The 23,252-nt window shown below is 57.0% G+C and overlaps 8 protein-coding genes across 8 annotated transcripts; 3 read left to right on the top strand and 5 right to left on the bottom strand.

Moving 5' to 3' along the window:
* Positions 1-179: 179 nt before the first annotated feature.
* On the top strand, positions 180-1,160 carry J7T54_006056 (uncharacterized protein; the record flags this gene model as incomplete). Its single annotated transcript, XM_051503297.1, has 1 exon — positions 180-1,160. The coding sequence occupies one exon, from the start codon at positions 180-182 to the stop codon at positions 1,158-1,160; it is 981 nt and encodes a 326-aa protein (XP_051366573.1).
* Positions 1,161-1,469: 309 nt separating this feature from the next.
* J7T54_006055 (glycosidase-like protein) lies at positions 1,470-2,477 on the bottom strand (the record flags this gene model as incomplete). Its single annotated transcript, XM_051503286.1, has 1 exon — positions 1,470-2,477. The coding sequence occupies one exon, from the start codon at positions 2,475-2,477 to the stop codon at positions 1,470-1,472; it is 1,008 nt and encodes a 335-aa protein (XP_051366572.1).
* Positions 2,478-4,470: 1,993 nt separating this feature from the next.
* J7T54_006054 (uncharacterized protein) lies at positions 4,471-7,220 on the bottom strand (the record flags this gene model as incomplete). Its single annotated transcript, XM_051503274.1, has 5 exons — positions 4,471-5,140; positions 5,202-5,490; positions 5,543-6,021; positions 6,073-6,467; positions 7,074-7,220. 5 exons carry the CDS (start codon positions 7,218-7,220, stop codon positions 4,471-4,473), a joined length of 1,980 nt encoding a protein of 659 aa, XP_051366571.1.
* A 1,174-nt stretch (positions 7,221-8,394) lies between these two features.
* J7T54_006053 (uncharacterized protein) lies at positions 8,395-11,373 on the top strand (the record flags this gene model as incomplete). Its single annotated transcript, XM_051503263.1, has 1 exon — positions 8,395-11,373. One exon carries the CDS (start codon positions 8,395-8,397, stop codon positions 11,371-11,373), a length of 2,979 nt encoding a protein of 992 aa, XP_051366570.1.
* A 514-nt stretch (positions 11,374-11,887) lies between these two features.
* Positions 11,888-13,174, top strand: J7T54_006052 (tRNA N6-adenosine threonylcarbamoyltransferase-like protein; the record flags this gene model as incomplete). Its single annotated transcript, XM_051503252.1, has 1 exon — positions 11,888-13,174. The coding sequence occupies one exon, from the start codon at positions 11,888-11,890 to the stop codon at positions 13,172-13,174; it is 1,287 nt and encodes a 428-aa protein (XP_051366569.1).
* Positions 13,175-13,344: 170 nt separating this feature from the next.
* J7T54_006051 (Proteasome subunit beta type-like protein) lies at positions 13,345-14,283 on the bottom strand (the record flags this gene model as incomplete). The annotated part of the gene is made up of 2 exons (XM_051503241.1): positions 13,345-14,064; positions 14,146-14,283. 2 exons carry the CDS (start codon positions 14,281-14,283, stop codon positions 13,345-13,347), a joined length of 858 nt encoding a protein of 285 aa, XP_051366568.1.
* A 570-nt stretch (positions 14,284-14,853) lies between these two features.
* J7T54_006050 (uncharacterized protein) lies at positions 14,854-19,438 on the bottom strand (the record flags this gene model as incomplete). The annotated part of the gene is made up of 4 exons (XM_051503230.1): positions 14,854-16,146; positions 16,198-18,833; positions 18,892-19,192; positions 19,250-19,438. The coding sequence occupies 4 exons, from the start codon at positions 19,436-19,438 to the stop codon at positions 14,854-14,856; spliced, it is 4,419 nt and encodes a 1,472-aa protein (XP_051366567.1).
* Positions 19,439-21,643: 2,205 nt separating this feature from the next.
* J7T54_006049 (uncharacterized protein) lies at positions 21,644-22,689 on the bottom strand (the record flags this gene model as incomplete). Its single annotated transcript, XM_051503219.1, has 4 exons — positions 21,644-21,737; positions 21,800-21,928; positions 21,986-22,133; positions 22,209-22,689. 4 exons carry the CDS (start codon positions 22,687-22,689, stop codon positions 21,644-21,646), a joined length of 852 nt encoding a protein of 283 aa, XP_051366566.1.
* Between the last annotated feature and the right edge of the window lie 563 nt (positions 22,690-23,252).

Raw genomic sequence — 23,252 nt, 5'->3', positions numbered from 1 at the left:
GCGCGGGAACTGGGCAGGGCTGCTTGCTCCACGTTTACCCCGTGCTCATCTCATTAGAAACCAAGTCCGTACTCATGGATATATAACTCGAGCGCCCGGCGAGGGATCGACTCCTTTGCTTCCAGTCAGTCAGCATCGGTCTACCATCATCTCCCTCCCTCTCTATCCGAACCTTGACGATGCGCCCTTTCAAGCTCGTGCTCAGCCTTCTAGGCGCCTTTGGCCTCTTTGGCGGCGCAGAGGCCTTCACCAACCCTGTCCGCAACCCCGGAGGCAGTGATCCCCAGGTCACCTACTCGGGAGGCTACTACTACCTCATCTCGACGACATGGGACAACCTACAGCTGCGAAGGGCCACGACCATTCAGGGTCTCAAGTCGGCCACCCCCAGGGTCATCTACTCGGACACCAACCCTTCGCGTCGCTGCAACATGTGGGCGCCCGAGATGCACTACTTTGACGGCCGGTGGTACATCTACTACACGGCCGGCAACTGCAACAACCTCGACGGACAGAGAATGCACGCTCTCGTCGGTGGTGCCACCCCCTGGGACTCATGGTCGTACGGCCGTCAGATGCTCAACGAGTGGGGCATCGATGGGACCGTCGTCCGCTTCGCTGACTGGGGCAACTACTTTGTCTACTCATGCCAGACGGGCGTGCAATACCAGTCGACGTGCGTCCGCAAGCTGGGCAGCGACTACATCTCCACCACCGGCGGCCTCTCCATCATCTCGCAGCCCGACCAGCCCTGGGAGCGCTCCGGCACCCCTGTCCAGGAGGGCGCCAACGCCCTCTACTTTGGCGGCAGGACGTACATTGCCTACTCGGCCAACTACTGCTGGACCCCCGACTATTGCGTCGCCACGCTCGAGTGGAACGGCACGGGCAACCCGGCATCGCCTTCGTCTTGGACCAAGTCGAATGGCTGCGTCCTGTCCAGCGCCAACGGCCACTACGGCACCGGCCACAACAGCTTCTTCATGAGTCCCGACGGCACCGAGACCTGGATCACGTTCCACGCCACGTCCAACCCCAATGGCGCCTGCGACGACTCGCGCTACGCCCTGGTCCAGCCCCTCCGCGCCAACCAGAACGGCACCCCGAACTTTGGCATTGCGCAGGGTCCGTCGTACAACTGGCCCGAGCCAAGCGACTAGTCTAGACAGTCGATGGCATGTCGGCTTGTCCGAGCCTTTGGCAAAGATAAAGGCAAGACACGGGAGAATGAGAGCACAAATAGCAATACATGGTATTCAAAATGCTGTCGAGCAGCCAGGCATATATGTGTAAGCAGAAGTGAAAATCTCCCTAGACTAGGAGATAGATATCATGTCCTGAACGCCGGTCCTCATTCCGTCCGCATCCCTTAAAACGCCGCAACCAATGCGCGTCGAATTCCGGGTATCATTCGTTCCATCACGTGCAATCCCCTCATGGATAAATATATACATCTTGTCAAAGGGGCTTTAAGCCTGGAAGGCCTGACGCTGTGTAGGGGTAGAGGTCGTGGGGGTGCCGTTGTTCTTGTAGACGGACACGGAGTTGACCGTCCAGTACGCCTCCTCGTACTCCTGGGGGTTGTTGGCGACAAAGTCATTGCAGGTGGGTGCCTTGGCGCTGCAGACGGGGTTGTTGTTCCAGACGTCGGGGCTGCCCGCCCAGTCGCCGCAAAAGGTCGTGTTGAAGATGATCCTGTTGTCGCGGAAGAAGCCATCCATGTCACAGCCAGGGCTTCCCACAAACTTGGCAATGGGGAGACCCCATGTCGATGGATCGGGGTGGCCGCCGGTAATGTCGGCAGGAATCAGGTCGCGAGGGAAGAAGTGGACGGCAATAAAGTCAGACGTCCACTCCATGGCGTAGACGCCGCCCCCGATCTGGTTGAAGCCCGTGCCGTAGTTGAGGTGGTTGGATGTCTGCTGGCCACAGCCCGTGTTGGCATTGCCCGCGTTGCAGTCGGCCTCCTTCAACAGGGTTGTGAGATCAGAGCCCTCGTTGCGGATGGTGCAGCCGGGACCAGTGTGTAGGGTGACCGCCGTGGCGGACTGGTCGTTGACGCCCTCGATAATGTCGATTTCGCCGGCATACGGCCACGGGTCTCCAAAGAGCCAATGCGCCGGCCACGCGCCACACTCCGAGCCGGGCATGTGCTCAATGTCGCTGATGACGAGGCCGTGGGTGAAGACCTTGTTCGAAGTCAAGCGGACAGACTTGCGTCCGTTGGCAGGGTTGACCTCGAGGGCATCAGCCGCCATGTGGATCTTGCCATTGTCGTTGTGGGCAAGCCCCAGGTCGAAGGCCGAGGCCTGGTCGACGTACTCGACAAAGCCGTGTGTCGGATCGGGCTCGTTGAAGAAGGAAAACTCGTTGAAGAAGTTCTCAGAGTTGTAGAAGGTGTCTAGTTGATACTGAGCCTGGACGGTGCCGGCAAAGAGACCAGCAAGGCCAAAGGCAGTAGGGGCGCCGAAAAGCATGGCGAATAGCTAGCAAGCTTTGCAGCAGTCGTTACGATCGTAGTTGCAGCTGTGGGCCAGCCACGAAGAAGAACAATTGTTGTGGTAAGGATCGTGGCGAAGTCAAAGGAGAGAGGGTCCCACGGGTTCAGGGGGATGAAGGAAGGCGTGCGCAGAAATCAAGAAGAGGGCAGGCCAGAGTGAGGTTCATGAACCGCTCACCGAGCTGTGGACAAGGCACACGCGTGAACGAGTAATGAGCAAGGCCTGAGCTGAGGCGGTGCTGAGAGAACAATGAGTGAGCATCGGATGAGGAGGAACTGACAGAAGACCAGCTGTCAGGCAAAAGGATCGGATGGTCCAGAAGGGACCGATAATAGGACGAAAACGAAGAACAAGGCTGCGTGGCTTCAGGACAGATCTTGCAAGAGTCAGCCATGGCAGTCCGTGGGTGGACGTCCACGACTATATAATTACGTGCTCTGAGCGTGAGCACTCGCAAGTTGATTCTAGGCAGAGCACGCAGCAGACTAGAATTAGCCGCCTCGCTTCTCACGGCGCGACAAATCCAACCTCAGACAGGTGTCATGAGAAGGCGTGGGTCCATGGCCGTCCCTAGCTCCCCGTAGTGGGAGGTGACAATGGATGTCGACGTATCGTGAGCACTTCCGTCCGATCTGGACAAGGATAGCTAGGGGCCTCAGAGCAGCATGGAGATTGGAGCGCGGCCGACTATCCGTACTTGGCACGAAGTAGATTACCGTCTGTCGTGCAGAGCTGATACGTTCAGGCCCAGAAAGAATGATGCGACGCGAGATGAGGGTTGCCCACGCTTCGCTTCGCGGCCGACGCAGCACATGAGTATGCACCCAGGTATCGTCCGGGCTTGACTCTTGCGTCTTGATCCTTGGGCCGCTCCCCCGAACCGACTCGAGCCCATGGCAGGCCAAGTGACTAGGGCATGCATGGCCTTTGCTTCTTTGTCGAAACGAGACCACGCGTGCTGGACAGCGAGTGGTAGCCGCACGAGATTGCAGCAGCACGCAGGAGATGAAGGCATGGAGAGACAAAGACCATTCAGAGAGTCCCCGCGCTCGCGCTCTGTGACATTCGAAGCGCCGCCCTGCATTGGGCAGGGGCGCCCCCACTTTGACTTCACTGGGTGAAGTGCGTGCGTGCCTATGATGGGCCCCCCCCACCACAGCGCCTACCAGGCCACCATCTATTAGTGTGTCATGCATGAAATGAAATGCCATGATCCGGGATCCCAGATGCTCGTAGTCGCAGGTCAGCGGTCATTGTAAACTCCGGCCAAGCCTCTTGAAACATTCAAGACATTCAAGACAGACCCCGATGCGCATCCTCCAGTCCCCCCATGCTTCGAGATGCGCAATGCAGTGAGTAGTGCTCCCAGATATTGCGGGTTGCCGTCTTGTCTGATCCAACTCGACTTGAGAAGAATCAAAAGCCTCCTACCCAAAGCGGTTGTCCCTCGGACGTTTCCGATCCACCCGTTTGGAAACGATCGTCATCTTGCATGGTACAGGTCTACTACATGTACTCGTGGTACAACAGGAGATCAGGTCGGCCCGGAAGCAACCACACCTTTCTGGCTGCTCACAGGGGCTCGATATCGCACAATGTCCTGCAAAGAGTTTTCTTCATCGATCCGTGCTTTGCTCCATTTTCATGTACGCCAACACACGTCTGCAGGACTTGTCAACCAAAACCCCAGGTCTTCATTCATCGTACCTCCTGCTCCAGGCTGCAGTGGTGGTCCAGCCATCCGAACACCCCTTGCGCCTGTCTATATGCATGATACGCTGGAGAAACACCTACAAAAAGAGAAAGGAGAAACAAACGTCTTCCCGTCCGGAACCTCCCTAGATCTGTCATTTTGCGTGTAAAAAGTGAAGAAATGAATACGCTCATGATGAAAATGCCCCAAACCGTCCGCCCCGATGAGCCGGGGTATATGCGATGCAACGAACGCCTGAAAGGACGCAACCCTCGCTCACAGCTTGACGCGCTGCCCCGTGATCTTGAACCAAATCTCGGCGACAAGGTCCTCCTTGAAACGCTCCCACGGGTTGCGGTTGAGCCAGTACCCAAACTCGCGGTAGTGGTACATCTCGCCCCAGCAGTCGCGCCCCCACTCGCAGCCGGCCATGTTCACCACAAAGTCGTGGTCGTGCTCGTTGTAGTGGAAGCGCGTGTTGTTCTGATTCGTCCCGTCGCTGCACGCCGCCGGCGGGAACGCGTTGATCATGCGCTGCGGCAGGAAGCCCGTGTGCTGCCGCACCCACGGGTGGCTCTCGTACATTTGCTCCAGCGCGTCCTGCTCCTTGTGGTCCCACTGCATGTGCTTCTGCTCGTACAGCACGGGGTCCCACCAGATGTCCAGGAGCCGGTCGGTCCACGCACTGCGCCGGAGGAGGAACGACCCCAAGTTGAAGCCGGCACAGTCCTGGGTGATCAGCAGGTTGACCGAGTCTGCTCTCCCGTCGCCAACAGGGCTCAGCGCAGTCTCGTCGAGGTAGTGATCGGTGAACGGGTGCGAGATGTTGAGGGGGTTCCACTCGTTGATGTCGCGGTAGACCTTGTCCTCCAGGTTGTGCAGGAGATGCTCCTGCAACGGGAACGAGAGCTCCATAATGTACGTGTTCAGATCCATCCACCAGAACCTCCGCGCGTTAGCTGTGGCCGAGCGAGAGACACAGGGGGCCGCGGGTCGAGACAACTTACCACTCCGCGTTTGGGTACTTGCGCATGGTCGTGCGCATAAAGTCAACCTTTTCCCAACTCTCGCGCCACTCGTGCGCGTAGCGCTTCTTGGTGCTCATGTCGACAATCTCCAGCTCGTAGCCCCATCGCTGGGTGTACTTCTTCTTGTTCCGCACGCTGTCCCGCTCAATGGCCCATTCGCGCGCGCCCTTCCACTCCATGACGCCGCCACCCGGATTTGCGCCGAGGATGATGACAAACTTCTCGCCGTTCCCGCCCATGGACGATTTACGCCAGTAATACAGCAAGGCTGCAACAAGACATGTTAGCCGGAGACCCATCATGACCACGAATCTACTCACGAGAGTTGTAAAATATCAACAAGCAGAAGAAGACAATGGTCGCAATCAGCAGGCGCAGCTTGAGCTTCCTCCCCATGCGTCTGAACATAGATCGTAACCGGCCGAGCATGGACATGTTCCGTGTATCCCAAGACCCGTGCCCCAACCTCTCCTTCTGTGCATATGCTGAGTCTGCGCCGAATCGAGGCAGGTTGCTAGAGATTTTGCGCATGTGACGGACAAAGAAGCCCGAGTTCTGCGTCGAGAACGATGGGTACCCGTTGACGTTGTGGTTTCTCATCTTGGCCGACTCCCAAGCTGTCGGGCCGCCCGTGATGTGGGCTGGGCTCGTCCGTCCGCTGTTAATGTTGAGCCCGGGACTCGCCCACCCTCCACCCGGGATGGGTGACGGACTGCGCGAGAGGGACATGCCTATCGATGGTGTGCCTGCAATGGAGACGTCCAAGTCAGCATGCGCCGAAACCATGTCGAAGGCCGCGCTGGTGGGCCGGGACAGTTCAAGTTCCGGGGGCGTGCGAGGCCTGACTTACCAGGAACAGGTGTCAGAGGAGGTTGTGAGAGCGACGGGCTCGTCTTTGGGCTGTTGAGGGACAGCAATGTACCCGCCCGTTGCTCGCTGAGGGTCGTGTGCTGGCCAGCCGAGGAGCGCCTTCGGTGGTGAGACTGAAATCGTCTGCCGCTGAGGGAGCTCGAAGAGCCGGCCTCGGGAGGCTGAGACGGCGCCAGCGTGGCGGTTTGCGAGGACGTAACTGGGACAGGTGTACTCGATTGGCGCGACGGCTGGCCAGGCGCCGCTCGACGGTGCAAGGCGGGATTCGTGTTCGTGAATGTGGACGCTCGCCCGTTGCGAGATGCAAGTCTGGCAGGTTGCGCAGCGTCGCAGCGGTGCGATGGTGTGTGTGTATGTCGTGTCGAATGGGGCGCGCTGCGCAAGGAGGGTCGGACAGCGTCGACTGGAGTCGTGGTGTTGAAGACACTCGGTGGTGGCTGCGTCGAACCCGCGTGACTAGTGGCTGTGGTTCGTGCTGACGATAGCAATTGGAGGTGGTGGTGCAGCCGTATCAACCCTTGGAGGTAGTAAAGTATCGCCAAAAAGCTAATCAGATACGGTAGGGGGCATCCAGATTCTGTTCTGGCCACTCTGTTGGACGCTTGTTGGATGGTGGTCGAGCTAACGAGGTGCTGGCTTGGCGCTGCGGGTTCACCTGCAGTGGCAGCTGAGAGATCGCAGATAGGGGACTGGAGTCACTGGGCCCCCGTGAACGCCGGCAATCAGTGGGTGCAGGCAGACTGGACTGTGACACGGGCTGTTTGAAGCTCTAGTCAAGTTTCACAAGATCCAATCTCTCGATGGACACGTTTTCCTTCTGCTCATGATCTTGGGGTGCGCTTTCTTGGAAATCTCATCAACATGTTAATCAAAAGTGCAGGTCTGGTGCTCGCTGCGCACATGCACCGTTCAGCCTGCCATGCGTGAACAAGACATGGGATACCTTGTCCAGCGGGCCAGCGTGGGAATGGGATGCCTCACAAGGTTTTCGGTAAGATAACGGCCAGTCTTGGCTTGCTGCTTGAGCACCTCTGTCTCCGTGCGACTTGGGCCGGAAGACAAGTACCACACTATCGTGTCATGCTCCTTTGCCAGCACCATTCCAGACAGCATCTCCTGAGCCTTCATTGAACTAAAAGGTTCCTGGTCCTCATCCCCAGTCACCATGTGTAGACAGCGTTGTTTATTATCTCACTCTCTGACACGGTCTACATGACCTACTTTAACTACTAACTCATCAGGCGAGGTCCGTCAAGAAGCACGACACGTAACCTAGCGTTCCAAACTTCCAATAAGAATTTTTCAAGGTCCTTTCAGTATCATGAGAGGGCCACACTTGTCACATACCTATGACGCTTCAAGACTCAAGTCCACGTGAAGTAGCTCAGACATGATTTCGGGCATTTATCAAGTTATTCGTCTACATTAGTTGCAGCTCTTCATGTCGGTATGTGGGGGACAGCCCTGTACGGTGGGATATTGCCCTGCCCAACAAGCCGTCGTGATTTCCACCTGCAGCACATGTATCTGATCTTACTTTACCTACCACCTTGTTTCGATATGATCGCAGGTGATTATACAATTATGAAAAACTCGACAGGTGAATAACACTGCACAATGTGAATAAGAACTTGAAGATTGTTCTGCAGCGACGGACTGCGACAATGGGCCAATCACGACGCACCACCAGCTCGGCGCCTAAGGGTAGCCAATAGTGGAGCGCCGCGACCTCACCAAAGCGCCTATTCCAAACGCTCATCAACCGTCAAGCCTCGCAAACCATCGAGTTGCTTGCGTATCCTTCATCGACGACACTGCCGTGCGCCCCTCCAGACGCAACATTGCGGAGATGGTTGTTTTATTTAGTGAAGTTGACATGCGGTCGACCGGCTTGGAGCCGCCAGTCGCGGCTCTCTCATCCGTCCTCCCATCCGAGCCTAACAGTCCTTCCTCTCGGTCCAGTCCTCACTCTCTCTTCAAAGTTTCTTGAAGCATCCAGGATTCCTTGCTCTTTTTTCCTTCCCCTTTATTGTTCGCCTTTTTGTGCCTCTATTGTTCGTTGCTGGAGCCCACATCCACTCCCTATTGGTACTGTCACTCGTTCTCCCGTTCCCAAACGACAAAAGCGTTGTTCTTCCTACGTTACCACGAGCTCTTACCAACAGAGAGCTCCCTTCAACTGTGGACTAGCTGTTCTATTACCATACAATCGAGTGAATAATCAAACGGACCATTGTGGCAGGCCACCAACATCAGCATAGTACGATCGTTACCATTATCAAACAGAGCCACTCAGTCACCCATGGCAACCACACACATACAACCACAGCAGCTTGGGGGTGCAACCCGCCGCCAGTCGACCGACGACTGGGAAAACTGGGAAGATGAGGATGTCGTCACCCCGATAGACCCGAGTGAGCAAGTCGCGGTCGAGGTCGCGCCCCCAAACTCCTATTCATCGACACAACAGAAACCCCATGGCCCACGACAATCGCTGCCAAGACTTCCAACCACCAGAGTCCGGCGCCTCAAATCAAAGCACAGGCAGAGGGCACAGAATGCAATGGCTGGGATCAAGGTCATCACGGACATGACCACGTTTCGAGGACTGGACCAAGCTCATCCACACAACGGAAAACCTGCCAAGTTCGTCGATGCTGCGGCGCTCAGGGCACTGGAAGGTGAACCCAACTCGGCCTCTGTAGGCAACTGGAACTGGCTCAAGAAGAATAAGGGCAAGAGCCCTGCCTCGGCCACGCCTCAGACTGCGACCCCAAAGAGCGGAGGCGTCAATCTGACACCAGGAGATGCGCCGATCATGATTGGCATCTCATTCCCTTCTAGTGATGAGAACACAGGTGGCGACAATGCGCCAAGGGTTCCGAGCGCCAGCCCTGTCCAAGGGCCAGCACATGCCCCACGGGCGCCATCAGGGCCACAGATATCGGTCTGGTCCCCTGACACGCCAGAAACTGCGTCAACCACCAACGGCTTCCGTCCCGCATCGAGCGTATATTCACAGGCCACCAGCCTCAGTGGGTCTAAGCAACCCATCAATGAAGACGTGCCTCCTGTGCCTGCCCTGCCGTCCGGCTATAAGACGTCTGCCCATCGCCGACTCATCAGTCTCGAAGGCGGCCACAACAGCGATGATGGCGGGTCGCCATGCACGCTCTTCGAAGAGGATGGAAGCCCCAAAACTCCAAGGTCGGCCCTGCAACAGAGGATGAAAGCAGCGGGCTTGACACCTGATAGCGCGGGTTCCAGGGCCAACGGGTGGTGGGATCACGTTGTCACACCTTTCCTGGACAAGCGGTTCACATTTCAGAGCAGAAAGACAAGGCTTGATTCGCCGATCATGGCAGGCGAGGCGCAGACTCACAACAGCCCTTCTCACGACTTCACTGTCGATGAAAAGGCCCCTCAGGCTGTCGCCTTGCCCGTACCTCGCGCGAGCCCGCCTCCTATCGTTCGAGCGCCGACGCCTCGCAGGACACCGACTCCCCCGACATCTGGGCACCGTCGCTCCGCACAGCCAACACCACCTACCTCACTGGCGTCAAACAATCCTTTTTTATCTGAGAAGACTCATGTCACGCTCACGCCGAACCTAGGCCTCGGGACTCCCCCACCCTATTCTCCGCCGAGACAACCCCATGAGCAAAGTAGTGGCGTCCCCATCCGATACCGTGCAGTCTTCCCACCTGGCCACCCGCTCCAGGCTCAGTTTCCGCCATCGCCTGTGCCTGGCTCGCCGGGGCTAGCGGCTACCATGACATCGCAAGGAGCCACTCAGATGACCAATATCCCCATCACCCCTACATTTCCCCCAGACATGCCAGCACCTCTACGAGTGCCGTTGCCGGATCGCGCGCTGGCAACCACTCTTCTCCAAGAACACTCACACGATGCCCGTGGCGACGAGCGCAAGGTAGAACGTGAGCGGCGGCGACATGAGAAAGAGGACATCATGGCCCGTAAGCTTGGTGGCTTCTGGCGAGGCAGGGGTTGCATTCCTGCCACTGGTTGCTTTGGGAGGACAGGTCGCGAAGGGCGGAAGCGCAGAAGATGGTGCCTGGTGATAACTGCCCTGCTTCTCTTGCTCATCATCCTCGCCACTGTGCTAGGTGTCGTACTCACGCAACCCAAAGGATCCCACGAGGTCGAGTCGATCTGGCGCAACTTGACCGACTTTCCGCCCATGCCAACAGGTGTCATGACGGTAGTGGGGAGCGACAACATTGTTGCAAAGTCTGGCTGCACTGAGCCGTCCACTCTCTGGAGTTGTTCCCTGCCCAAGGAGCAGCATGAGTCTGTCGCCCCTTACAGGGCGAACCAGCCGACCTTTATCATGCAGATCCAATGGGACAACAGCACTCGCGAGCAGTGGAACGTCCCGAATGGCGAGCCTCCAAAATCTGTGGCGCGACGCTCCAAGGGGATGGCCGCCTCGGCGCGCGCCTTCGTTCGTGACGGTCAAGCCACCGAGTTCAAACCAAATCCCGAGCCACCGGCCTTTGAGGACATGTGGTTCCTAGGGGACACCACAGACGAGATCGAATCCGATGAGAAGGCTGGCGAGCCTGCGCCATTCTTCATCAGCTTGCTTGACTCTGTCGATGATGAGGTTGAGAATCCTGTCCTTGACAAAAGACAGACAAGGATAGGTGATGATCTTGTCAAGGACCTCATATCGGCAGCGGATCTCGGAGAGGACGGTACGCCGCAACCAGCGCGCATGCTCCCAAGTCCCGGTCAGCAGCCCGTGCGATTGTACGACCGCGGTCTACCCACGGAGCACTACGGCTTCTACACGTACTTCAAGCGGACAATCTACCTCAAATCGCTCAACAACACCGACAATGACGTTCCACTTGACATTGATGGCGGCTGCACGCAAAGCGAAGCAAACTACTACGCGACTTGGTCGCAGACCCGTATGCTCGTCCAGATCTGGACCCGGACTTTGGAAGACGGCTCTCAGCTCTTGCCGGAAGGTGACAGCATAGAGGGCACCCCCGAACTGGTCAGACCAGGCACAATGCCCTATCCAGTGACCGTGACACTCGACACACACGGCGGAAATCCCAAGGAGAAGTTTGTCTGGTACTGGCCCGTTGACGAGCGAGGCCAGCTGGACCAGGACAACCCCAAGCTGCTTCCCAACGATCTGGAGTTCGCAGGGACTGTCGTGAACCACCGGAAGGATACCAACGATTCGTTTGGGGGCTACGACGGAGGGACAGGCGGTTGTCGATGTGAATGGGTCAACTGGACGTGAGTGAACTTGTGCCTGTGTCGTAGTGGTGGAGGAAAATGTACTTGCTAGCGTTGCTTCAAAGGTGTGCATCAGGCGGCGTCAAAGGGGATTGTGAACATGAACTATATATATAGCTTGAATGGACAAAAGAGAAAGGGTACTTGGCAAGGCTGTACCACTCTATAGCTTTTAATATCTTCTTCTAGTTTGAACAAGATGACATCGAAAGACACAATGTGGACACAATGTGTTGCTATAATGCATCCAACGAGGCAACGTCAAATTATGCACTACTGAACGACAGCAGGGCAAGTAAACCTTTCATCAGGTACCAAAACATTTACCGAGAGAAAGGACAAGTCATTCGCAATTGAAGGCAAGGTAAGCAAAGCTGATTATGCTATTGCTTGCGCAGGTGTCGCGACCGATACAGGGTAGTCATTATTTGCACACTTCACATGGGATTGGGAATATTGACACTTTTCCTTCCTAGATCCGACGCCTGTCCAACTCCTCTTCATGAGCCCACGACCTCATGCGCTTCCGACCATGTTCCCTCCTCCCTAAGCGGCAGGCCCTCCTCCGGCCATCGCTGTTTTCTCCCAGGCATCTGTCGACCCTCGCGATCGAGACATCATGCGACGACACGGGCGTCGCGATCCTCCATCGCAATGACCTGACCAACGAGCACAGACTCCTCTTCAACGAGCGCATATCGAGCGACCACCTCGCCTTTGCAGGCGTCCACCCCGTCGAGGCGGCCAAGGGCCACACCCGCGCCCTCGCGCCGCTGCTGCGGAAGAGCCTGGCGTGTCTGCCCGACGGCGCCACCAAGCCGGACTTTGTGTCCGTGACGAGAGGTCCGGGCATCGTGACCAATCTCGCCACAGGCCTGAACACGGCGAAAGGTCTTTGCGCCGCGTGGGACGTCCCCATGGTCGGGGTGCATCACATGCAGGCCCACGCCCTCACACCAAAGCTCGCCAGGGCGATCCGGGCGCCCATGCCCGTGGACGAGGGAGGGTCACTTGATGGGCCGTTTCTGTCGCTGCTCGTCTCGGGAGGGCACACACAGCTTGTACATTCGCGGAGTCTCGTCGATCACGAGATACTCGCCAGCACGCTCGACACGGCCGTGGGCAACATGCTCGACCAGGTGGCGCGTGTCGTCCTGCCTGCCGATGTCCTGCGCTCCGCCACGGACGTCATGTACGGTCGTCTGCTGGAGGCGTTTGCCTTTCCAGATGGCGGGACGGAGGAGGAGTATGCCTTTTTCCAGGCCAGAAGCAAACGGGGCGGTGAGGCGATGGTGCTTCAGAAAGAGGGTTATGACTGGGCTTTCAAGATCCCTCTCTCCCACACGCGGAAGCTAGAGTTCTCCTTCTCCGGCCTGGGCACGAACGCGAAGAAGATTATGGACCGGGTCGGTGATATGGATGTCGAGCAGCGGAAGGTGTTGGCGCGGTACGTCATGGCGGCTGCGTTTCGGCATATCGCGGATCGTCTCGTGCTCGCCTTGTCCGATGTGCATGGTCTCCAAGCGTGTCCTACCCTCGTGCTGGCTGGAGGTGTGGCCTGCAACAGATTCCTGCTGCATGTCGTGCGCTCCACGTTGCGTGCTCGGGGCCTTGTCGGACTGAAGATTGTGGTGCCGCCCGTGGGGCTTTGCACTGACAATGCGGCCATGATTGCCTGGGCGGGGATGGAAATGTTCGAGCGTGGATGGACGACGGACTTGGATGTGTTGATGATCAGGAAATGGCCGCTCGATGAGAGGATAGATGGCGGCATCATGGGTGCCCAAGGCTGGGTGAAGAACTAATCCAGGACTAAACCTGTGTATGAAATGTATCACATATGTAGGCTAGATTACGAGCATAGGCACGCATTGCAGCATGTAGATTAGCGCAAGTCTTGATTGAGTCGTTATTCTTCATTGTTGTACAGCTGCTTGGCCTGCTGCTACGTCTCCCACTACCATCCCCACTCCGTCTACTCCAGCTCGCTCGTAACGTTGGAGAACTCGCCCTTCTCGAGCTTGGTCTTCCAGAAGATGGGGTTCGTGTCGCTGAATCCGTGGCGTGTCCAGCCCTTCTCCTCAATGTGGTACAGGTTGATGTAGCCACCAGAGTAGGCATCTCTGTGCGCCGCCGCGAGGATACTCCTCCGCCCGAGCTCCAGTGCCTCCTCGTTGCTCAGCTCGTACTTGTACTCGGCGTCCAGCACACCGTACGCAAAGGTCTGACCGGACCCCACGCAGAACAGGTTGCCCGCCAGCCGCGTCCCGTCGCTGTCGACGTAGTACAGCGCAGGTCCTTCCTCGGCCGTGACGCCCGCGCACATGGTGCCCATGCTCAACCCCATGCCCTTGTACGAATACACGAGGTTGGCGAGGATCTTGCTCGCGGCGGCGACGCTGATGCGGCGCTTGTGACGCAGCTCGTGCAGGCGGCACTGCATGCCCAGCCAGGCGAGCCAGTACTGGCAGTCGGCGGCGCCACCGGCCATGGTGCCCAGCAGGACGCTGTTGATCTCAATGACCTTCTTGACGGTCTGGCTGGCAATCCAGTCGCCGGCGGTGGCACGGGAATCGGTCGCGACAATGATGCCGCCCCGGAAGCGGAAGGCGAGGGTTGTGGTACCGTGGGCGATCTTGATGGGGCACTCTGGGTTGGATCGGTCGTCGGTCGCAGCGCGGAGCCATGAGGAAGGCTGTGAATGACAAAGTTAGATTTCCTGCCCTGATCTGCCGCCACCTGGACAGCCTGCGTGGCTCTACTGAATGGGTCATACCTGAGCAACAGGTGGCATGGCAAACTTTAGAGAGAGATGATCCGCCGGGTTCATGAGATCTTGAGACTCCAGCTCATTCTCGAAGGGGTCTGATTCCTCTGCCGCGGGGCGGCTGTACTTGGCCACGAGGGCGTCCATGCTGGTGGATTGTGAATGAGAAAGAGAATCGGCTGTTTGTTATATGGGGCCGCAGAATGACGAGATCTGGTGTTTCGTCGTTACGGTCTCGAGGAGATGGTGGACCAGAGTTGTGGTAGACGGTGGGATGAGGTTGCTTGCTGAGCTCCAGTCAGGCAGCTTCCGCGTCGTCACTGGCGCTCGCCAGATGTGAGGAGCTCGGAGTGTGGCTTGTTGCTGTGGCTGATGGCCCCTCACTACGAACAACTCCACCCTTTGCCGTACAGGGTAAGTAGCTGCCACATGAGGGACTGAGCACGACGGACAAGCAGGACAAACTCGACAGCTTTCTTCGCCTTTGTACAAGTAGATCACGTAGCAATAACAGAATTGTCACAGATACTGAAACTCCATTGCTATTCTGGCCCGGACAAGGTACCCTTACCCGACAAAACACATACTTGCTTCACAATTAGCGCACTAAAATCACGAACTCTGCTGAACCAGACCACCATCAATATAACGGCAACAACAGACCCCCGCAGTGCCCATTGTCCGTCACCCTCCTCGCCTCCATCGCGTCGCATCCTTCTAAGCATTGGGCGTCCCTTCCCTGCTGCTGCGTCCCGTATCGCGCTTGCTCAAGAAGCTGCGTCGCATCGAGCGGCTGGGGGAATCGGCCGACAAGCTGGACGACTCTGGGAGCTGGAACGTGCTCTTGATCACAACCGTGCCGCTGCCGACGGACACCTCCTTCGCCGCACCCGATCCGGACTCGTCAACGACATACTTGGTCTCGCCGAGTTCGTCGTCCCTACCAAACGTGTGCTCGCCCTTGACCTCGACCTTGAAGAACGTCTCTGCGGTGCATGTGGCCTTGAAAGACTCGTCAAAGTTCCATTGCCCCTCAGATGTCTTGAAATGCTTGGTCTTGCCAACGGTCTTTTCCTTGCCGCCCAACTGGGTGATCTGGACATACAGGTCGGAGGAGGGAGGGAAGCCAGTCGCACTGACGACCGTGAAGTGGGCTGTGCCCGTGCCTGCAGCACCTGGTTGGTAGCTGCGAGTCGACGCAGCGCCGATGCTCTTAGTCCGGTTATGGTTATACTGGCCTTGGCTTGTTGTAGGTCGGTCAGTCGGGGTCTCGGTCCCGCCTCGGGATCGGACCGGACTGTCACTTCCATCTGTGGTAATCACGGGCACCGAACCATTCGGCTCGTCCTCATCCTTCTTGCCGAACAGACCACGGCGCAGGAACGTAGCACCCTTGCCAACGCCAGAGCCCACCACACCAGCCACGGCCGCTCCACCCTTGATAGGGGCCCCGGCAACACCCGTCACGATCCTCCCAGGACCACCAAACGTGCCTTGGAAGGTAGAGGTGCCCTGTCGGGCGCGCCTAACGTAGTCTGGCCGGAAGAGCATGCGGACCCTGACCATACCGGATTTGCCGTCAAGCATGAGCTTGGACTCGGTAGCCTTGAAGGGGTCAAGAGCCTCGAGGTTGACATTCGCAGCGCCGAGGAAATCCGGCTTGTCAGCAAAGTCGTAGTCATAGACCTTGACAACGAGTTCGGCAGCTGTGCGCGAAGGTACTTCCACCTCGAAGAACTCATTCCATACGGGGTTGAGCGTCTTCTTCTGGACCTTGGTCTTGAAGATTTCGTTGCCGTTGAGCTCGAACTTGCAATAAGGATCACTCTTGCCGTTCCTATCAGCAGAGGGCAGATCTTGACCGTCGAGAATGTCGAGGCGCAGCTTGCCCATGTTGTTGATGCTCTCGCTTGGATCGAGTGACATATTGATGGGCACGTATTTCAAGCTGACCTTAACCCAGCCGCCGCGGCCCTCGTCAGGCTTGAGCTTGAGTATGGTGGGGTTGTTCTACAATCGTTAGCTATGCCCACCAAGGGGGGAAGTTTCCGAGAGACTCACCAAGCATTGCTTGAGTGTATCCAGGGTGTTGCCACTGAGGGACGCCAGATGTTCGTCCACGTCGTCGCCCTTCTTGCGGGCCTTGATCGTAAGACGCGAGAATTCGAGCTCACGAATGACACAGTCGCCAATCTCGTCAAACTTGTAGTTCCGCTTGGGAGCCGTGGCAGAAGTGTAAGACGGGTATAGGTGATCATCGACGAAAACTTCCAGCGAAGTATATGACTCGGGCATCTCAGCCTCCATAAGCCTGAAAATCAGCAAACCGCTCTCGTGGCGAAGCAGCTCCTCGGGGCTGAGGCGCAACTTGGGACGTTGATCCACGGACCGTCTCCCAGCGGTCGTAGGCGTTGGCGGAGGAAGGGAGTCGGAATCGGTGCCGCCGCTCTTCTCTGAGCCTGGCTTGTCGAGGCTCGCCTTGAACTTACCGGCGTTGCTGGCACGGTCGGTGGAAATTCTCGGCTTCTCGCTGGCGTCATCTGATAAGGGCTTAGATTTTGCCTCGGCAGCCTCTTCTTCCTCTTCCTCGGGGTCGGCGATATTCAGAGTTGGGTAGAAGGCCGCAGTGTAGGTTAGCGTACCCTTGGGCATACCTTTTCCGTGGAGAAGCAGGCCGTCCGTGCGCTCCTTCTTCTGGTCGTGGACGAGGTATTCGCCATTCTCCTCTTTGACAAAGTCCCCAGCAAAGAGCTCCACCAAGCCCAAACTGCGGTCCTTACCCATCTTCTCGGTGTCCATAACTTCCAATGTAACTTTATCGCGGGGTGAATGAATGGGCACGTAAAGGACCTCATCCCACTCGGGGTCGAGGTCATTGCGGAAAGTCACGGTCCTGGCCTTTTGGATACCAGACGCCAGCACGCGGGTGTAAGGGTCGGATTTGCCAAAAGCCTCAAAGTTGCGCAGGTCGTTGGCCTTCTTGAAGTGAAATCGCATGACACCAATGGGGGTAGAGTATCCGCCGGTGCCGACTACTCCTGATATCGCCACAGGTCGCCACTGAGCGGTCATATGCACACGGCCGGTGGAAGCGCCAGCCAAATGATACCATTCCTTTCCTTGCTCCATGCACTCGATCATATCATCAAGCTTGATCTGGTACTTGCCAAGCACCTGGTCGCCAGCAAGGTCCCGATCATCCTTGATTGTAACACCGAGCTTGGCCTTCTTACGATCAGTGATGAGGATCTCCCGGGAGCCATTATCCCAGATGGGATTGTTCGTTCGTTTGAGCTTTTTCGTTTGGTGGATCTGCTTGCCGTTGAGGAACATGGTGGCGTAGGGGTTGAGTTGTCCGACCAGGCTCTTGGTGCCGTCCAGATCCTTGGCCTGCTGCACGTTGAAACGGAGGATGCCCTGGTTGGACTCTGGCGGCGGCTCCTCGACACCGTCCTCATTCTTGGTCGTCTCCAAGACCGGGAAGAAACGAAAGTCAGCTGATAGGGTTCCGCGAGCCTTGCCATCTGCAATCACTTCAAGACGTTCGTTCTCATGCTCGTGCAGTTCCTCGAGGTTCTCCAAGCGGAACGAAGCAACACCGAGCATCTTGGATTTACGGAACTCGTTCTTGTCGAACACCTGGATGTCGAGAGACTCGGCGAAAGAGTTGATGATAATGTAGTGAGTTTCGTTCCAGCGGGGATTGGGGTTGTCTTCGATAGTCTTGGTCCGGGCGAGTTCAGCGCGCTGATTGACTGTGACGCAGGCGTATGGATCGACGGTACCAGAGAAATTGTCTGTGTTTTTGAGACCGTGAGCACCGTGGAGTGTGACAGCCAGTACGCCCACAGCTTGATCCACGGGCGAGCCGGCCAGCATCTTGGCCACTTCGATGGGAAAAGTCTTGGGCGCATACATCATGGGCGCGAGATTACCATGGATCTGCTCCTGGATGAAGCTCTCCAGACCAGGGATGAAATTGATGTCAAAGCCGAGGGTATCACCACCCAAAGGCTTGCAGACATAATCGATCATGGGTCGCTCGAGGAAGCACATTTCGACTCGCTCAATGTGCGGGAACGGAATTTGGAGCTTGACCTTCAGCCTCATGATGCCGGAAAACGCCATGTCCTCCACGATAACGTCGAGACCCTTGCTGATCATTGCCTTGCCAACACGGATTTCCAGGACAACCTTGGGGTTGATCTTGTTGTTGAGCTGACGAGCAGTCATGTCGGCGGTGTCGTTGGGGGTGAAGCTGAACTTCCAGTCCATGAGCACAATGTTGTCTTCTGTCTTTGGGTATGTCTTGACATGCTCCATGCGCGGGGGTTTGGTACCGAGCGTGAATGTCTTGAGCTTCAAGCTATCGAGGAAAGATGGCGTGGCGGTGCTGAGGACCTGGTCGACCGAGTTGATGACGGTTTGCGCCAGCACAGGCTGGTAAATGGGCCAGAACTTGACGAGGAAGGAGTTGATCCATTCCAGCGACTCGTTGTCGTCTTCCAGCTTCTTCATGGCCATCTCGCGCCGAATGTCATCGCGGAAGTTTCGGCGCACACGCCGCAGCGAGGTCCTGTAGTACACTGAGCAGGTAGTCATGATGATCAAGACCCAGCCCAGGCCACCGCCGAGTACGGCAATTAGCCATGAGAACACGCACGCGAAGACAATCACGGCGCAGTTGTGGTACCAATCTGAGAAGATGTGAGACGAGGTGCGTCGGCAATTCAGGAGTGCTGGGTCGATACTTACCTCCGTAGAGATGATCGGGGAGCCTGCCCTCGACCCAAGTGGCATGGTCCAGCAAGCTCTCGTCGTCGGTAATCTTCTCACCGATAGCACCAAATTTAGGAGCCCAGCCTGTTCGCGAAAAGGGAGGTTCACTCGCTTCTGGGTCTACCTCTGCTACCTTGTTGCCAGATGCATCCTTGGCAACGTCAATGGCACCTCCCTTGCCCGCTTCGGGCAGGTCTTCGTCGGGTCCAGTGCCATCATCAATGTCGGAAACGATAGCGGTCGCCTTGTTGTGCTTCCGAAGCTCGGCAGGGACGGCCTATATCCATCTTGTCAGTCCGGATTCAAGAGATGAGTACTCCTGAGGTCAACCCACAGCTTGCGCTTGGCGGCGCTTCTCCTCGGGCGAGGCATCCGGGTCAAAAGTAAATGCAGGCACACCCGCATTCTTCGACTGTGCGACCATCTCCTTTTGCGCGTCGTCTGCGGTGACATTGGTCTCAGGGTTGTCCGCCGCCTCAATTACGCCCTCGGTTTTGAGCTCCGCAGCTTCGCGTGACGCCATGGTAGCGGTTTATAATCTTCGCGGAGGCAATAGTTGCCAGTGGTTGTTGTACCCAAGGCTGATTGGGTCGGTGCGCGGTCCTCAGGAGCTCTCGCGCAGGTGTCGTCAAGAGCAAGTAGCTAGCTTGTCGAGAGCTATTGGCTGGGTGAGGGGTCCAGAATGGCGAGATGTTGGCCGCGCGCGAATCGAATTGTTGTTGGAGATGCGGAGTAGGCGCGTCGAGTCGCAGAAAATGTAGCGCGGAGGCCCGGATCGGCTGGTGAAGGTCAAATTCGACGCCCGTGGGAGTCGCGGGAAATGGAGGGAGGGCAATATGAAATGGCTGTCGACGACAGGTGGAGGAGGGCTGGTTGGAGCTGAAGGAGGGAAGGCAAGCTGCCTTAGCTTCCTAGCCTACTCCGTAGTAGTGAGGTAGATAGCGGGAGCCTACTAGTGGAGGTGCGGCTGGTGCAGGAAGATTCCCTTCCCAACGTCCTGGACTAGCTTTGCCGCGTGTAGATGGGGGCAGAGTGGAGGACAAAGGAGAATTGCAGCATGGGACGACAGAGGGTGTGGTTGAGCCTTGAGGGAAGTGGGACTGGATTGAAGTGGATTGGATTGGATGCTGAACAGGATATTCATTCATTGAGTTGGTGACTGATTGTCAGGCCCCTGCCCAGCTGAGCGGGCGACGTAATGCCCAGAATTGACCCTCATCATTGGTGGCTGGGGTTTGAATGGTACCTTTCACAGCACACAACCCACGCCTGATGACGAGGTATCTCGCACCATCCCCATCTCCCCACCCGCCCTGCAGCGGCCCACCTTTCAAGGGCCAACGTTGCGGCGGGGCGTGCGAAAGATCGATCTGCATGGGCCATTGTGGATGCGCTGGGAAATGATCAAAGTCGTGGCGGCCTCACATGCGAGCGCCAAGATCAGCATCTAGGGTAGGCACTCGACAGCACAATAGTTAACGTTATCTATCGCAGTTATGACATTTGGCCAAGTCTCACGAAACGTTTCACAACCGAGCATTGCTGTTCAGACAACAGTAGCCGCGCACCTTGATTTAGTCTTTGTGCCTCCTAATCAAAGCTGTGGGCGCCATCCTCTCCACTTCCGCGACAGAGTACAGGACGCGTACAAGCTTTACGTTGGCGTGTATCCAGTCTCGTACAGAGCGCCGCTTGGAAGTGGAAATCTCAAGATCATAGTTGCTATCGCTACGTCGTTCCAAACAGAGAAGAAAATTCATGATATGCTGAGATACTAGACTAGAGGATCAAGGCAGGACGACCATCGCGTCTTGTTTCCCCGGTACTAAAGACTAAGAGAGTGAGTGGAGTGAGTGTACGTGTATGCCAGCTCCTCCTGCCCCTGAAAAGTATACCGCAGACTCCCCGTTGCGCCGAAATAGAAAGAATTTCATGACTAGCCGTCCATGCTATGTCAACGTTCGCAAATGCAGCGCTAATATCCAAAACCGTCATGCTGGTGCACTGGGCACCTCCCTGGATGGTTGACGAACCATGCGGTGATGCAAGAACGATGAAAACGGCAGAGACACTCCAGTCGCGCCATTGGCACGCCAACTGCAAACTCCTCCAAGCATATAGTGCATTCCGCATCATCGATGCAATCCTTTTCAGTTGCTGGGTACGTGTACATGCCGGTCCTCCTAGGTGCGACCGCGGGCTGCTCGCGTGTGTCGCCTTCTGGCCTCGGCAGTGGGCTCCCGTACGTGCTGTGTGACTGGATGCATGCATTGATGTGATCTTCCCGCAGAGTGGCAAAGTCTGGGAATGTTCGCCGAGGCAGCTCACGGTGGCATATGGGACACTCGTCTTCCTCTGCAATCTGAGGAGTTGGTGGTAGATTTCGATGGCGTGGTGAGGCTGGCCCCTGGCCAAGTGAGCTGTAGCGTGCAGGATAGAAGGGTGCAGATGAGCTCGACGCGCTGGTTGAGTAACGGGCATGGACACCAGGATAGTAGGTGGACGGGCCCGGCCGCGCTCGTGATGATGGGTGAGGCATGGCGTGAGCTCCCGGGCTCTGCAACGAGTTAGCACAGGCATATTGTAGAGCAAACAACACGTTACACGTACCAATGTGACACTCCTGTGTCTCGGCGCAGAAGTTTGAAACACATCGTTCTGTTGACCACTGGCAAAAACAACGCCGTACCTGTTAGAGGCAGTCGCTGCACCATAAGCATCTCCAATACTACTTCGAGATCGCTGATGTGGCGCGCGAGCCGAGCCAGGCGAGGTCGGCGGCAATGAACCCGAGGCATTCTGAGGCGGCGCCACGTTGGGGTCTGGGACGCATGGATTGCAGAGCCTGACTCTTTCGCCTCCAGATCCGTGCACATCGACATACCCAATTCCGAGCTGATCCATGAGCAAGCTCTCCGGTGGAAGCTCGTACCCCGGTGGCCTCACGATGAACTGATGAGGTATGATGATCCGATGAGGTGAGCAAGCGTTGCACACGACCCTTCCGCATTTCCTGTTACAAACGAGTCAGCGAGTGTCCGGCTTCGACGACAAGCCGCCGGTGCCTTACCTGCAGTGGTGCTTCCGCACGAAGAAGCTGAACTGCGTCTGGCAGATTGGACAGTACGTAACCTCCGCATCCGGCTGCCATCTCGGAGCAATGTAGTCTGAAGGACTCCGACCGCCCGTGTGCGGCCTTGAACGGCTGTGGGGCAGAGCTGGAAGAGGTCCATGGCCCAAGGGGATCAAGGGTCTTTCCGCGCCAGGCCGGAACTCATAACGCCCCGGCGTACTGGGTGATGGCGGCACTCGACCGATAGATGCCTGACTAGGTCTGCGAGCAAAGGACGCCATGCGTTCATTTGGCTGTACCGGCCCTTCGTCGTCCGACTGCGCCTCGTCTTCCGTAGGTTGGGGCGGAAGCGGGCGATCGCGCGCTGCGATCGCTGTTGCTGTTTGCTCGTTTTGTCTAGTTTCGCCTGGTCGGCTCGTCATTCCTAGGTCATCCAGGTCCAGGTTGGGCGGGCGGTCCGCGTGACGATCGGTCGGGCTCGAGGGAGATCGTTCAAGGGTGTGGGAGGGACAGTCAAAGTATCGTGAGCACTCTTGGTCGTGGAAGTCTTGGGTTCTCAACGGACAACTCTGGCGGCTAAGAGATATTCCAGATGCGGAAGAGGCGACGGAATCGGAGTATATGCTATCAGGGCGATGGCTGGGCGCGTCGTCGGCGAGGTCGGTGGCGGGGCCTGCTGCATCCGGCTCGGAGCTTGCCATCGTGGTGCATTCGAAGAAGCCGGCTTCTGTAACGAGAGAACGGGGAAGCTTTCAGGCAGTCGCTGTGAATATGAATGGAAAAGATGAAAAAGAGGACATGCGCACGTGGGCAATAGATGCGAGAGTCTCGATGAACCCAACGTTGCGCCCTTGGTTGGGTCACTCTGCGACACGCTTATTAGCACCTTGGGGGGAGTGGTTGACTCGCGCCATTCATCTCACCTTCGGCTAGCCTAGGTCAGGTAGCGTCTAGTCATGCTGCATTACGGACGCTGTGCACGGGTTGAGACGCAGCGTAGCAAGCGATGCGGACAGTGAAAGAAATGATTCCGGATGTGCACTCGTGCGTCTTGCGAGGGGAAGCTGGAACACGCGATCCAGATTGCGTCGTCGATAAGTCACAGACAGGGATCATGGAGCATGGACTTTCTTATCGGTGGTAATCTTGCAGCTGGGGAAGCTTATCAGGCGCCACTTTTGACAGACTGGTCACGCTACTTTTCTGATTAGTCATTATACTGATATTAGTGCAGTTTGCCTTAAAAGGACAGCCACCTGAAAGG

Source organism: Emericellopsis cladophorae (genome assembly GCF_022114955.1).
Source record: "Emericellopsis cladophorae strain MUM 19.33 chromosome Unknown NODE_1_length_1489480_cov_119_871856, whole genome shotgun sequence".
Taxonomy (NCBI): domain Eukaryota; kingdom Fungi; phylum Ascomycota; class Sordariomycetes; order Hypocreales; family Bionectriaceae; genus Emericellopsis; species Emericellopsis cladophorae.
The sequence above is the reverse complement of the archived record's forward strand: the minus strand, read 5'-3'. Positions and strand labels throughout refer to the sequence as shown.